Raw genomic sequence first — 15,053 nt, 5'->3', positions numbered from 1 at the left:
ACAAAATCGTTCTAATTTAGACGCAGCTACTTTCGTAATAATTAGTAAATAACAGACTCTATGAGAATGTTATTTGTAAGATATGTTTATAAGAAATAATGTTGATTAAATTGTTTATATTACAATAGTAATGAGGGACAGAGTAATGATAACAAAAGTATATATCAATCACATGAGTTGTCAATGGATGGGGATGTAAGTCCACGTCATTGTTTACGTCGGTGCAGCGAGCTAACCTGCGGCGGCCGCTGGGGGTGCTGCGGGTGCGCGGGTGCCGCGCCGCCCCGCTGCGGCCACGACATGCCGCTAGCACGCCTTACGTAACATGCGCCGCCGCCTCACCCGCCTTAACATATGCTGCCGCGCCGACGAACACCCTCACTATCATGGATCCGACACGACACTCCACTTTCACTTTTGCAATTGCTCTATTTTCACCGCTTATCCTGGCACTGCTGGAGCAGATATAACGTGGATGTCGCTCCGGTTACTTAAATCAAAAATCTTGGCCTGTTGCAGGAATTACTTCTATTTTTATAAAAAATTATAAGATTCTGTTGACAGCAGCCCATCGATCGAAGGTGCCCTGTTGGCAGTGTTGCTATTGCTAGAGTAAGCCTTTGAAAATCGCTTGTCACTGTCAATCTAATCAACCGGCTTACCATAGGCAGTATGACAATACTGATTGAAAAACAATGACATATTATTTATGACAAAATACTATTTCCTTGTTTTTGAACATATTCACACCACCACTTTGACAAATAAATTAGATACAAAATGATCCATGTGAAACCAAGCCAAAAACATTAAAGACCTAAAAATTACAAACTATTGTGATTGTGAAATTATTTCATTTTGAATTTATTTGATTCAGAAAATCTTACTGAATAATTGTTTATAATTACAATCTTATTTATTCTTTATTCATCAGAAACAATGTCTAAGAGAGCTAACCCATTCACAGAAGATTTTATCCCACAAAGTAAAATTCATGTAGGGTTAAAACAGTTTAATAATAACGAAGATAGATTAAAAAAAGTGTATGGTAAGTTACTCGAAACGGTTTATTAAAAATGATTAAATATGTAATTTATTATCTAGAAGTCATATATAAACATTCGCTTCAGAAAAGACGTTGGAGCTTCTATTCAAAGGTGCTAAAAAATGTTCGACTCAGGATGAAGTCTCCAACGCTACAGACGATATTCCTCGTAAGAAGGACAAGATGACACAACTGTTCCTCGAAAAAGATGGCACTCTTTCGCATGATAAAAATATAAAAGTGAGTAAAGTTCTGAAAATTAACAGTTGGATTAGGGTAGGTATTACTGGTAGTATGTCTAAAAAAATATTATTTTTCTTTAGATTGTCGACAAGCAACTGCTAGAAGTGCGATGTGGATGTGGCAATGTGTCTGTAGATGTGGAATGTGCATACTGTGAGGCAGCATTGTGCCTGGTGTGCCAGCACACCTGCTCACAGTGTCTTCGGGGCTACTGTTCACATTGCTCCCTTACTGAGTAAGTCATCTCATTACATTGTTGATTATTGGTTTACATAAGTTTTCAACTGAATTCTTAGTTCTATTAGATGTATAGAAACTACACTAAGTACAACTTTGAAAATAATTTCATTTCAGGTCTGAAGGCTCTGAAAAATGCATGTCCTGTTACGGTTAATTAGTTCAGGTTAGTTGAATTCTGAAACTTGTTATTAGGAAATTTTTTAAAGACTGTTATCTATGTTTAATATTAATTGTAAGTATCAACTTGAATATATTATAATAAGCAGAAATATTATGACTTGTGTTCTTCATTATTTAGGGGATTTAACTGAGCATAAAATAAAAATCCTTTATTAATTCAAATAATATTTAATTTATGCATATACAACAAAACTCATTTTAAATGAAAGTAACCCTGGCTCCAGGGTTGATGAGGTTGGTAATTGATCTTATAACCCTTGGTAATTGATCTCATAACCCACACAAAATAAGAATAAATAATTTACATAAAATTTCCTAAATATTTCAATGTCATACAATTTTTGTATAAAATGTTAAACTTAGAAAATACCAATTAAATAAGGCCATGTATGCAGGTAAATGCCACTCAGTCTGACTGTCCACACAACACATGCACTGGCTGCACGGCTGATGTGAACATAAACATTCCTTTGTGGAGTGTATTTTAAGTATTCCTCATTACAGTTTCTTTTATAGCATTGTATATGTACACCTGAAGCATTAATATGGTAATTTAACATAGATATAGTTTGTGCACCTCCTACCCATCGTAAGAACATGTATAATGTGTTGTTACGTAAATACATATATAATTGACATTGTAACAAACATATTTACTCTTAACATCAGCACCCAAGATACCCCCGGTCTATACAAGCCACAATACGAACCACACATTCTAAACAAATATTATTGCTTATGCTAAAGGCATTAAAAATATTTTATAAGATTCATAGTTCTTTTAACTTTTTCTTTGTCTGCCACTTTACAAGTCATGGCCAAGGTAAACTAAAATCGCTCTGGTTTCATACAAGAATGCCTTAATACTATACATCCAGAAATTACAAAGCAAATAAAACTTATCTACACTTCAATAGAGGTTCAATCATTTCACACCTTGTGCCAAATTGTATCATTAATCATTATAAAAACATATTTCATATAAACTTAAATAGGTATTTGTAATCTCTCTCTTCATATTATTGTCTATAGATTGAAATCTTCTCAAAATATAATTTCAGAAGTAAATACACAAAATGGTATCAGATCATTTGTGGTGAACCATAAATGTGAAATATTACAGTGGTAAGGTTTACAAATATTTGGCAATTACAATATCAAAACAACATAGAAATACTTGTGTTGTCAATCTCATACATACATACATACAATGTAAAAAAGTGGATGGAAAGAAAAGAGTACCCGAAAGAGCGCCAAGCAAATAGTATCGCTCGTAGCAATGTACCTAGAACAGTTAAAATAGGCTTAAAGAGCTTAAAGAGTGGAAGTATAAAAAACATTTAATGCTTTTTTTACTGGTTGGGCCTACAAATAAATAATAAGTCTTATTAGAAACTTTTATTCGTAGGGTTGGGCGAAGGACTGGTGTGCGATGGCACGCCATTTTTGCTGCGACCAATATATTTTTCGTATTTAGATAGTTAAGTAGTACCTATAGAAATATTGGGGTAGTGGCGAGAGGCGTCGCGCGGCGGCTGGTTGCGGGTGATGGCGGGCGGTGGCCTGGGCAGAAGTGAGGCTACGCGAACAGGTACCGATAGAGGATGGTGGCCGCCACGCCCAGCACCAGCGGCGCCAGCCACGAGCTCCACGCACTGCTGAATACACACACACATACACAACATGCACTACACTGCTACCGCAACTTGCACACATCTTAACTGAGTGTTTATTATCAGCCAAATAGGTATGTGATTGATCTTTGTTTTTTTTTTGAAGATCGATAAGTATAATAACGTACACATCTAGCCTATAATCCCAATGAAGAAGGCAAAACTGTAAGTCGTTAGCAGATACTTTGCACTATGCATGCATCAATGTAGCTATGACTGGTATGCTATGACGATCCATAAGAAATCCCTTAGGTACCCAGATGTTCTGGATTGTAGGTTTTTTACTTTATCAGAGAATATAGATTAAAACTACGCGTCTGTGATGGATGGTATTTTGATTCGTCTGAGAGTATAGGTAAGTATGTAATCATCTAATCGTGCATGACAAGCATATTATTTTGGCACGACAACACATACATCTTGTATAGTTTTAAGTAGGTAGATACGTCGAGTTATGGGCGAAGATAACGCGTTCATTATTATTAATTTATTATTTATATCTACCAATCCTGTAACACGTCGCCACTCTAGTTGGGCGCTGTGGCTCGTTATCAAGGAACTAAGTACACAGATATACGTACTTTCTCAGTTGTACATGAATACTATAAGAATAATAACTTGCAGAAATTATTTCCAGCTGTAAATAATTTCATAAAAAATGGTGTCATCATAAAATAAATGGTAACGCTTTCTCTTCCCACGTTGCTAGCCCTTTGTTTACTATGAAGTTATCAGTTATCACACTTCACAAAAAATGGAAACCAGTTTGAAAAATATAAAGAAAGAATAAACTCCAATATGTATGTATTAAGGATTAAACAAGCACATGGGTCTGCGTGATTGCAAATTAACTTAATAAAAACCAAAAAGGTGATATTTACAAATAACGAGCCATGATTTGCAATAGAATATATTTTATTTATCAACCAAAGTACACCACATATACAAGAGCACCGAGAGACTAGGCATCTAAGTTACAGCCATAAATAAAATGCAATTTTTGTGCATAAAAATACAAACTATCGTCTACAATACTTTATCTATACCTACTTAACAATACAAGCAAGACCGACGTAGGTAAATACATAAGATCCGATTTTCATTAAAAATATAGTTTACTACATATTTGGTAAGTACCACAACAATTTATGATAATACTTTTTTAAATAGTTATACTAGGTACTTATATTAAAAATAGATTGTTTTCAATAGGAGCAGATCCAACGAAATCACAGCAAGTAAATAAGATCTAATGTGAGCAAACACAGAGCCATGTGCATGTGCTATGACACGATATATACTTGTAATAATTATAACGTGCAAGTTATATTCTGTGAGCGGCCCAAGTCCGTTATGTATAATACCTATTAACTGAACTAATAAGCTTCGCGTTTAAAATAACTAACTAGTTGATTGACACAAAACTGATTTATGGAAATCAATGAGCGTTTCAGGATTAGAAGGAAAAATCATCAGTGAATGGACGTTCGAAAGTGGGATCAAATATTAACTTAAATATATTACGTTCTTAAGCAACAAAACCTCTGAACTTGATGATGTGCTACATATTAAGCAGGCAGACAAGTGGCATGATAATCATTCGAATCCAGAAACATTATAATTCAATATTATGCGTAAACTGATTATGATCCAAGTAACTGAACGCTAGCTAGTGTGTAAGTCTACATTAGTGTAAGTACATGGGGCATGGTATGGAGTAGCGGTACAGTGGTGGAGGTGTCTCTAGGCGAGTACGCACTTGCCCTGCTCCTGCGGCTGGTCGTTGTTCCAGTCCGGCGCGTACGCAGCCTTGTTTGCCGTGCGGTCCGCCTCCACCAGCTCGCCGATTTTGTACTTCTTCATAAGAGACCTGGAAACCATCGTTGAAAAGACATTGAATTGAATGAGACATCGCTCGAAAAAGTCTCACAAATAACGTTCTACTAAAGGTTATAAGATAGTTTGCAATACAGTTCAATCAATGATTCCCACACGAAACTGTCCAAGCACACCGACAAATTCCGATATTTGACAAAAGTAGTCAAAATCGTAATCCGTTGTGGCGGCAGTGCCTGGATACGAATAAATTCAAGGCAGGCACGAGTAACTCCACTCACCTAGCATCGGAGCTGTGGCTGACGTCCTCGAAGGGCTCCGTGGCGTCCTGGCCAGCCTTCTCCAGCAGCACCTCCTCACCGCCGGGATGCTGCACACGGAAAATTACACCATCATTAGACACAAATGGTTGGACACAGATAAAAACTTCTTGAAGAGATTATAATAATAATGTTACATAAATACCACCTACTTAAAAATAATTGAAAAATCTTATAAAAATTTAACTATGGCGGCACTATTTTGTGCTGTATCGGTGGTGCACCGTGGCGGTCTAATGCAGCGTGTACACTATGGCCTTTAGGTAAATGCCCTCCACACCTGTCCTGCACCACAAAAGCGTTGAAGCTGGTGCTGTAGCGCGACTCCAGCGACTGCACTTTCAAGAGCAGATCGGTCTTCATCTTGGTGTACCAACTCAGGGACATGCACTCGCAGTCGAGTACCGTGTAGGGGTAATTCGCTACGGACATCTATACGGAAGATAACAAATGCTCGGTGGGGACACATCACAAAAATTACTTTGTGGTCCCTAGTTTGGTTAGGGCATTACAGACTGATCACCTGATTGTCCGAAAGTAAGACGATCCGTGCTTCGGAAGGCACGTTAAGCTGTTGGTCCCGGTTACTATTTAATTTACTGATGTAAGTAAGTAGTCGTTACATGAGTCATGTCAGCTCAATAGTAACCCTGACATCAGGGATGATTAGGTACAACCCACACGATAGAAGAAGAAGACCACAACAAAACCTATTTTTACATAGCAGAACGTTCCTTCACTTCAAGGAGACTTACTAAATAATGCTTATACTTAGATGTAATCAAATTGACCGACTCGCACCGGAAACGATAAATGAAACACGCCAGACAAATAAATGCTGGGGCATTATAATGCAAATTGGACCTAGGGTGATGAAAAAACCGTCAATGCTGTAGGTAGATATATCTCGTGCGAATAGACCGCCTCTTGTTAGGGGGCGTAGCTAGTAGTGGTTATATGTAAGTACGTATATGTTCGGACACTTACGGTCAATGCTCTAACAAGCAACTACTAACCTTGCCCTAACACCTAACAATATCTTATCCTAATCTCTCTCTTTATTTAAGAGCTGCGCTCTTGTCGGTGGAGTAATCGCCATTCCTCTCTTCTTCCCGCCAAAACCTAATATGCATGATTAAAGATTAAATTATATTAAAGTGAAGTGACTGACTTATTTTTCCGGCTATACAGGCTGAGAGAAGCTGTAGTAGTTTTAGACGGATGAGACGTTCTTTATGTAACTATGTTACGTACTGAATAAAGATATTTTTGAATATGAATATACGCAATGATTGTACATCGTTCGAGCAAATATATTTACTGCGCCTGGGAAGCAAGTAACTGCAGCAAAGTGCATATTTACAGTAAATCTTGAATATGCATATTAACACGTTCACTGTGTATGAACCACATATGAGGCAATAAATTTGAAAATCATACGTGCATGTGCCATATGTGGGGCATATTTTTTTCTTGCCATAGTGTTTATGTACATAAATTCCAATGTTTTTATCGAAAAATAACATTGCACGTGAGGAGGTGATATCTAATTTTCAGTTACACAGTAAACGTATGAAGGTACACTGTCTACCCATTGGTGTTACTTATCACGCCTAAACCGATGGACACATTTGGATGAAAATTGTTTAATTGGCAGCTCACAACCTGAAGACAAACATAGGGAACTTTCTAAGAACAGACTTATGTCGCCGTGATGACCGAAACAGAATCCAAGCGTACGAAGTCGGGAAGCTAGTAAGAATATGTATGTATAATAACAATAATTATGCTTGTTTTAAAATCACTATAGTCTTTGTATAATTTATTTGTTGTTGTCGACAATCTATTATTAAACAAAAAAAAAGTCTGCACCATGTAAACAACAACCGTAATTACCCACACAACGACCTCTGCCCTCACTCTATTAATTATTCATCTTCATCAACTAAGCGTTATTTAATTACCAATGCAGCCTAAATGTACAAAAACGGTCCCTTAAACATAATTGTCACAAATACATTGTTAACATGAGAAAACAAGTATAATTAAATGAATCAGCAAGTGAATTAAGGATCCACAAGGTAAGACAAAAACATAGGTAATCTTACGAAGATTCCACAAGGCAGGTGTAATATGTAAAATTGAATGACATCTATCGTCATCTCCCTACCATTATCCCATTTTTCATTGGCTCCGCTTACCTAACCGGAAGATTTGACAGGTCCGGTTTTAAAGTTAATTACATCTATATCTATTTTATTTGCATAGCATAAAGCTCTCGACTGTGTTTCTGATTGGCCCAGTCAGAGACATTCTATCGCAAGATGAGAGTGCCCACACTTCACCTGAGCTTTCTTAGACCAACGTGATGGGTAGTGAGCCTTATTGCCGTGTATAATGGCCTACTCGACCATGTGCCATCACATCATAACACACGGGACCACAGTGCCATCAAGTCGTATCTTAGGATGCCAATACATGCTGCAAGCTTACACGTCTTCCGACGATTTGTGACTGTTTACTTGAATAGCATAGTGGGAGTAATTGTGGCTGGTATATTTCACTCCACCCCATTAGGGATGACGGGCGTGAGTTATGTATGAGAAGCCACCGAAATACATACGAAATGCGCGAGTTAAAAAACAAGTAAGATTGGTAATGCCCAGCCAAGATAACAGCAGGTAACGCTTTAAACAAATAGAAGCAATGGACCAGCCAGTGGTGTATGAGTGGTCCATTGGCATAATGTAGGTCACGCAGTCGTTATGCGAGGTGCATTCCCGGCAGTCCCGGCATCGCCCGGAATTTAATGAAAAATTCCATCGCACGCCCCATCCACCCTCGCAACACTCGATGAATACTGAGGGGTACTCAAATATATATTAATACTACTGTTAAGAACCTACCTACTAAAACTCGACGCATAAAATAAACTCTTATTCCAAACAGAGTCTACCGTAAAGCTTTGTTATAATTCGAGTTTGAATTCAATTACGTAAGTAGAATAAGTAGCACTTTTAATTAGGGCATTGGACTACCAGGACTTAGTACAGTAAAGTATAACAATAGAGCACATTTCAACATTAATCGGAGTTGGATACAATACATTTAAGCTACCAACACTCAACAGTAATTAAATTAAACCTTATTTCAGCTAATGCTATATGTATAATTAGTCCTGTAGAAGCCACACTGTCACTGTTGTTACGGGCCTGCCAGTCTAACATACATGTACATGAACTCACGCTCGTAATCCATAATAGGGTGGGCAGTGAAACAAGTAAACAAACACAACACGGTTCCGTACCAAAATGGTAAAAATAACCCATAAAGTGAGAGTAAGTCCATCCGATCAAACGAAGCGGAGGAGGATTACCGACCTCAGCAACCTTGCAGGATTATATTATTGAACCACCAAAGACCGCTTACATAGCTCATCTGACGAGTAATTAAGTAGTGACCACTTGACCAGCGGTTTAGCGTGCTACCGAAGCACGGACCATTTTATTTTCGGACAATCGGGTGATTCGGGGAGCCTGTAGTATCCTACTAACACCATCATCTCCCTCCGTTTTTTTTTTCACAGGCTCCGCTTACCTAACCTGAAGAGTCCGAAGGTCTGATTTTTTACAGAAGCGACTGTCTGACTTTCCAACCTACGAAGGGAAAACCAGCCCAATACAGGTTAGGTCACATACCTCCGAAAATGCATTTCTCGGGAATGTGGGTTTCCTCACAATGTTTCCCTTCACCGCTGAGCACGTGATAATCATTTATGATCCAAACATGAATTCGAAAACAAATTCGACAGTCATTGGTTTGGGCCTGTGCTGATTTTTTTTTCGAACCTGCGACCTCAAAGTGAGAGGCAAGCGTTTTACGAACTGAGCTACCACGGCTCAGTGTCCTAATAACACCACACTATGATTTTTGTGATACCTAATGTGAGATAGAGCAGAATGGATCGACCTAATCTCGACTGCAAATCACTATGCCAATGAACGGCGCAACACTGGCTCCTGTACTTTGACAGATCTAATTCGTATCGCGCAATGACGCTATTATAATGGTACACTATATATTGAAATATAAACATTATTGATATCATGTGGTTTATATTACATGGGACGGGTAGATCCCCCTGTTACATGGTACGTAAATATACCTGGCGAGGATTGTGTGTATCATCATCACCAGCCCATTAACGTCCCCACTGCTGGGGCACAAGCCTTCCCCATGGATGGATAGGGAGATCGGGCGTTTAACCACCACGCGGGCCCAGTGCGGATTGGTGGTTATTAACGACTGCTAATGCAGCCGGGACCAACGGTTTAACGTGCCTTCCGAAGCACGGAGGAGCTCGAGATGAAAACTTTTTTTTTTGTTTATGTGGTAACCCATCCTATGACCGGCCATTGCGAAAGTTGCTTAACTTCAACAATCGCAGACCGAGCGCGTTAACCGCTGCGCCACCGAGCTCCTCTAATTGTGTGTATACCTACTATATACCTCTGGCTATCCCTTTGGGGATACATGCGTGACGTTATATTGTGTTATGTTAAAATATACACCTCAAAACCCTCAAAAAATTACATTAAAATCTGAAACGCTTAGCTGCAGCATATCATAGTTTCATTACCTTAAATATATTACTAATCTAACTATTATTATCATTTTCTATAAAAATGGACAGTTGATTAAATAAATCTATACTTATAATATTAAATGTCTGGGAGTGTTTAAAAACAGAACATAGTGCTTATCTTCTCAGATATGTCATAAAAATCAACAGAGGCTCTTACTGAACATGATGACCACTGAAAGAAAAAGATACAGAAACATGAAAAAACAGTTCAAATAGCTGCTGTTACAGAACTTCCACTAGTTTTCCTTTATCCGCAATTTGAAATGAACTTACTACTACTACTAATTATTACTTAGTTTTTTGCCCATATTAAGGTTACTTTGTTGGGATGTTTCTAAAAGCCTATTAAATGGAGCAGTTTTTAGAAATACTTTCAGGGTCCATCATCATCTCATGTGTTTATTATTCTTCGGCGAAGTATTAACAAGTTTAACATTTTTGGTCGAATTCTCACTTTGACTTCCAATAACTTGTTTTTTTGAAAATCCCTCATTGCATGAAATGAAATGTATTACAATTTAACTATTTCTGGATATTAGAACTGTGGTGGAAGTAAAAAAAACTGTAATAAAAAAGCACTAATGCACTAATGTCATTATAGTACAGATGTTTTTATAGGGTCGGGTGCTTTAAGTACCTAAAAGTGGTGCAATTATGAGCAGATATGTTGAAAAAGTATTTACAACAAACTAACCAAACAACAAGCAAACAATTTACTTAGAAATTACTCTTTACTTTACTTATTAACATTATAATACCTTTATATAGTATTTGTACATTGTCTTTTTTTATTAATTACTATCATCAATCTATAACATTGTTGTTGTATATGTATACTATCAACTACGTGGTAAAGGTTACATTATTAATGAAGAAATTGATAAGATAACCATTAAAATAAAATAAAACAACCATAACATAGTTCCGCCCTGGGCAAAACCAACTTCACTGACAAAAAATGTACCTCACTTTGTCAAGTTTATTTATTATTATAAGTTATATATCTCAATCATTATCATAGCAATATGTGTTCTGTTTTACTAAGACATAACAGTAAGGTAGGTATACAAAACGACGAAATTATTGGTATTAGATTGGTTGGTTGCTTTGAGAAAGGTTTAGTTGCCCCATAATCTCGTATAAGATGTAATCGTGTAAAGTGTGGACTCACCTCGTCGAGGAACTTGGTGACGTCGTAGACGCCGTTGTGTATGATGAGCACGGCGTCTGTGCGCTTGTTGCGCGCCTTCAGCTCCTCCCGCGTGAACAGCTTCACCTCCTCGGTCATCCTGCTCACTGGATGCTATGCTGGCTCGTGCTGCGGCGCGGCTGCTCGCTACCGTGTCACCTCGTCGACTGGCTGTCTATGCGTGCCCGGTGCCCACTTACTGCTTACGGCACTTGTGCGTTGTGCGCAGCGTCTGTGGCCTGTGCTGATAACAATGAGACTGACGTCCCTGTACACAGCGTAAATTTAAGATAATTTTGTGAATTAGTTGTAAAGAGATTTGTACATTGATAGCAGAAATCTAAGCAGAAAAATATATATATTTTAAAATAATAGGTACTCGGATTACTCGATTGACACCAAAGAATGAATAAACTAATATACCTGCCTGAAATCCTGAATATACCAATACCTAACCTATTACCTTTTTTTTTTTTTTTTTGGTTTGGTTTTCCCCGAAGGGTAAGGCAAAGGGAACTATGCCCATACAGCCATGTCTGACGTATTTTTTTTCTTGATGATTAATGAAATGATGAAAGGTGATGATGATGAAACCTAAGCCCCCACCCTCGGAGTAGACTCCTACTCCGAACCCCAAACGAATTAACTCAAAAGTCCGCATAAACTTTTGAGTTATGAAGCGGCTTCCTGACACGAAGCGAAAATAGGCAGATACACTTTGTTTATTGAATACTCCAATATAATAACACTCGCGAATGTCTTCCGACTAACTTAATGCGATCATTAACCACAAAACACCACTTCGTATTAATTATTTAGATTATTCAATGAAGAAAGCAACTGTCCCGTTCCCGCCTCCCGCCAAAAAGCCTCCTAACCTATTACCTATCTATAGGCAGGCAGGGACTCAACTCAAGGGACTGACAGACAACTGACTGACACCAATCCAAGACGTGACAATTGACAAAGCGAGCGACGACGATTTGAATGAATGAAACAAAGCTGTCAGGTATTTCGGTCTTTGGGTATTTCTCATCTCTTTCTCTTTTTAGGTACTAAAAGAGGATAGCAATATAATTGTTCCAAAGTGAATTGTTCTAATTGTTCAATTGATTAGGTACACGATTTTGAAAATCTCAGGCAGAGGTCGGTATAGGTAGGTATATTATATATATTATGTCGTGGCCAGTTCGCAGAATTGATCATTTCATGATGTGCTCGATCATCATCATCAATTTAAGAGCCACGCTCTTGTAGGTGTAGCATTTTCCATTCCAGTCTATCAAAGGCCAATTCCTTGACTTCCCTATAAGACACGACGTTAACCTTTTCTTTAATCTGTTCCATGTAAGCTCTTCTTCTTTCTTCTTCTTGTAAGCTCGATCATTTCATGAAATAGCCAACTTACGTTCGGAACCCTAAAATAGATATTTGCTTTATGGTGACCACTGTCACTGCCACTGTGGTCCAGTAGATCAGAACAAGGTCCAGTAATGCCAAAATCTCATATGTGAAACTCTAATAAGACACGACGAATTTATTAAAAACATCATAGAAGGGAAGCTACAAGGAAAGAGGAAGGGAAAGACCAAGAAAAGCTTACATGGAACAGATTAAAGAGAAAGCTAACGTCGTGTCTTATAAGGAGGTGAAGAAATTGGTCTTTGATAGACAAGAATGGAGAATGCTACACCGATAAGAGTGTGGCTCTTAAATTAGTGATGCAGTACCTATTTGACACTTTTTATTGAGGAATGAAGACATGCAAATTTACTAACCAACAATACTTAACTACATTACTATGAATTGGAGAAGAAACATCATGGGTAATTTAATAACAAATGTACAAACAACCATTATGAATGCAATAATTTCATTTACTATCTAAGTATCTTATTCTATGCTGACTAATGTTATGTTATACAATATAGCTCTAGCAAAGTCACATAGCTGATTTGATTTGTTTGTGTAGCCCTATTTTATTTATACTCTGATTGATGAAGCCTCTTGGATATCTTTCTGCTTATGTGTGCCATCACAGAATGGCCTATTTTTGGTCTGTTTGCAGTTACACAACCAGTATTCCTTAGTCTTCTCAACTGTAAATCGAATAGGCCTGTAAAACAAGGATATTTATTTTATACAGTTTATTAGAATAAAAATAAAATAAATTTACATATTTACACTTTAAAGAAATAATAATACATACCTTTGTGGTATTTTCAAGTAGGCATCTTTATGAGTACCGTCACAGAGAGGCTGCGACTTGGAGCGCCCGCACAAGCACCAGTGGTACACCTTGCCTTCTTGCAGCATCACCTTGAATGGCTTCCTGTCGTACACTATGCCATTAGATTTTTGCTCTGTTGCAGAGTATGTTGAACTTAGAGGATTCTTAGGAATCTCTGGTTTAGGTGCTTTCGTCACATAGTTAGACTGTAATTTAAAATAAATGGCAATCAATATTGCTGTCCTTAAATCGACATCAACCCACAAAAAATAGTTATAAATATGATACATACCGATCTATAAGAAAAGGTTATAATTCGAGACATACATTTCCTAGTAAGCATTGTAATTATTAATGCCTCTTGGCCAGTAATGAAATCTGAAATATTTGTATTCTTATTATCTTATTTCAAGAACCCTCTCTCGAACACGATAACGACAACTAATGACATGTGAGAGACCACCACAGACTACTAACTAACTACTAAGAGTAGCGGTTCAGACTTCAGACGAACGTCTCTCATACAAAAACAAACCTGAGTTTAGAGTTTGACACTTGATTTGACATAATTATGAAATTATATTGCCACCCGCAAAAATAATTGTGGGGTTGTCATGGTAATGATATGGCACTGCGTGGCGGTAGTGATAGCTTTAAACTATTTAGATGACTTTAAATTTTGATGACAAGGTTTATAAAAAAAAAGACTGCAGTTTACTTGTTTAGCATTTTATTTTTTAATTCTGTTTTATATTTTAAATATGCCTTTTTGCATTAATGGCAAACTTTCCTCTAAACTCTCTAATCTTGAGACATCTGTACCTTTTGAATATTTTGTTTATAATAACACTGCTAATCTTTTGGAGAGACCCACAAAGAACACAATTGTGTCCAGTAGTCCCGTCACATAACACTTGCGAAGCTTGCCTAATGCTAAGCCTTCGCAAATTGTCGTCACGCAAACACTGTAACTTCTGCACTTCTAAACTCCTACCTCACTTTTAGGAAACTGGTGAAATAATGCGTCTTTTCGCTTACTTGTACAATAATAATTCGCAACACAGCAATCGTCGTACATCTTACACACGTACTGTACGGATATCACAGTTTTGTAGTTGAGAGGCTAAGTACGGAATTGAATCAACGCAAACTTCACTCGATCACTTACAAAACTGCAACTGCAATGCAGCAATGATTGATTTTAGTTAGGACGCCACGCGGGCAGCGCTTGCCCTTGTGTCTATATACATATATCCCAAGATTGTCCCAAGATGGCGGAGGGTCACAGAGGGGTGAAATGAAGTAGGAGAGGGGTGAAGTAGCTGTCAATTTCTAAACTCGGTACGTTTTTTTTTGCGCTAAAGTAGATTTTTTTTGTATGAACATATCCGGCCGTTGTTTATTCAATGACCACAATACATAGATAAATATTTTTACTTTTTATCATGCATG

At 37.6% G+C, this 15,053-nt stretch overlaps 4 protein-coding genes across 13 annotated transcripts in view; 1 reads left to right on the top strand and 3 right to left on the bottom strand.

The window, feature by feature from the left end:
- Nucleotides 1-595, bottom strand: part of LOC126381947 (uncharacterized) — a 31,212-nt gene extending 30,617 nt beyond the window's left edge. For all 6 annotated transcript variants that reach the window (XM_050031543.1, XM_050031544.1, XM_050031549.1 and 3 more), the window contains exon 1: nt 237-595. In XM_050031543.1, coding sequence (XP_049887500.1) covers nt 237-302 — 66 coding nt within the window. In that variant the 5' untranslated portion in view covers nt 303-595. The remainder of the gene's footprint in view (nt 1-236) is intronic.
- Nucleotides 596-771: 176 nt separating this feature from the next.
- On the top strand, nt 772-1,805 carry LOC126381962 (uncharacterized). Its single transcript, XM_050031589.1, has 4 exons — nt 772-1,048; nt 1,131-1,285; nt 1,369-1,523; nt 1,643-1,805. Exons 1-4 carry the CDS (start codon nt 940-942, stop codon nt 1,680-1,682), a joined length of 459 nt encoding a protein of 152 aa, XP_049887546.1. The 5' UTR covers nt 772-939; the 3' UTR covers nt 1,683-1,805.
- Nucleotides 1,806-1,842: 37 nt separating this feature from the next.
- LOC126381963 (cytochrome b5) lies at nt 1,843-12,322 on the bottom strand. Of its 5 annotated transcripts, XM_050031591.1 has the most exons (6): nt 12,257-12,322; nt 11,795-11,834; nt 11,354-11,639; nt 5,499-5,587; nt 5,141-5,251; nt 1,843-3,366 (listed from the first exon to the last, which is right to left on the bottom strand). In XM_050031591.1, the coding sequence occupies exons 3-6, from the start codon at nt 11,468-11,470 to the stop codon at nt 3,288-3,290; spliced, it is 396 nt and encodes a 131-aa protein (XP_049887548.1). In that variant the 5' UTR covers nt 11,471-11,639; nt 11,795-11,834; nt 12,257-12,322; the 3' UTR covers nt 1,843-3,287. The 5 variants fall into 5 exon arrangements, 4 of the variants coding, with proteins under 4 accessions (XP_049887548.1, XP_049887550.1, XP_049887547.1 ...); XR_007569001.1 differs by lacking the exons at nt 11,795-11,834; nt 12,257-12,322 and having other exon boundaries at nt 1,843-2,993; nt 3,201-3,366; nt 11,354-11,788; XM_050031593.1 differs by lacking the exon at nt 12,257-12,322 and having other exon boundaries at nt 11,354-11,610.
- Nucleotides 12,323-13,227: 905 nt separating this feature from the next.
- Nucleotides 13,228-14,083, bottom strand: LOC126381960 (CDGSH iron-sulfur domain-containing protein 3, mitochondrial). The gene is made up of 3 exons (XM_050031588.1): nt 13,894-14,083; nt 13,581-13,807; nt 13,228-13,487 (listed from the first exon to the last, which is right to left on the bottom strand). The coding sequence occupies exons 1-3, from the start codon at nt 13,942-13,944 to the stop codon at nt 13,355-13,357; spliced, it is 411 nt and encodes a 136-aa protein (XP_049887545.1). The 5' UTR covers nt 13,945-14,083; the 3' UTR covers nt 13,228-13,354.
- Between the last annotated feature and the right edge of the window lie 970 nt (nt 14,084-15,053).

Source organism: Pectinophora gossypiella, chromosome 3, assembly GCF_024362695.1.
Source record: "Pectinophora gossypiella chromosome 3, ilPecGoss1.1, whole genome shotgun sequence".
NCBI lineage: Eukaryota > Metazoa > Arthropoda > Insecta > Lepidoptera > Gelechiidae > Pectinophora > Pectinophora gossypiella.
The sequence above is the reverse complement of the archived record's forward strand: the minus strand, read 5'-3'. Positions and strand labels throughout refer to the sequence as shown.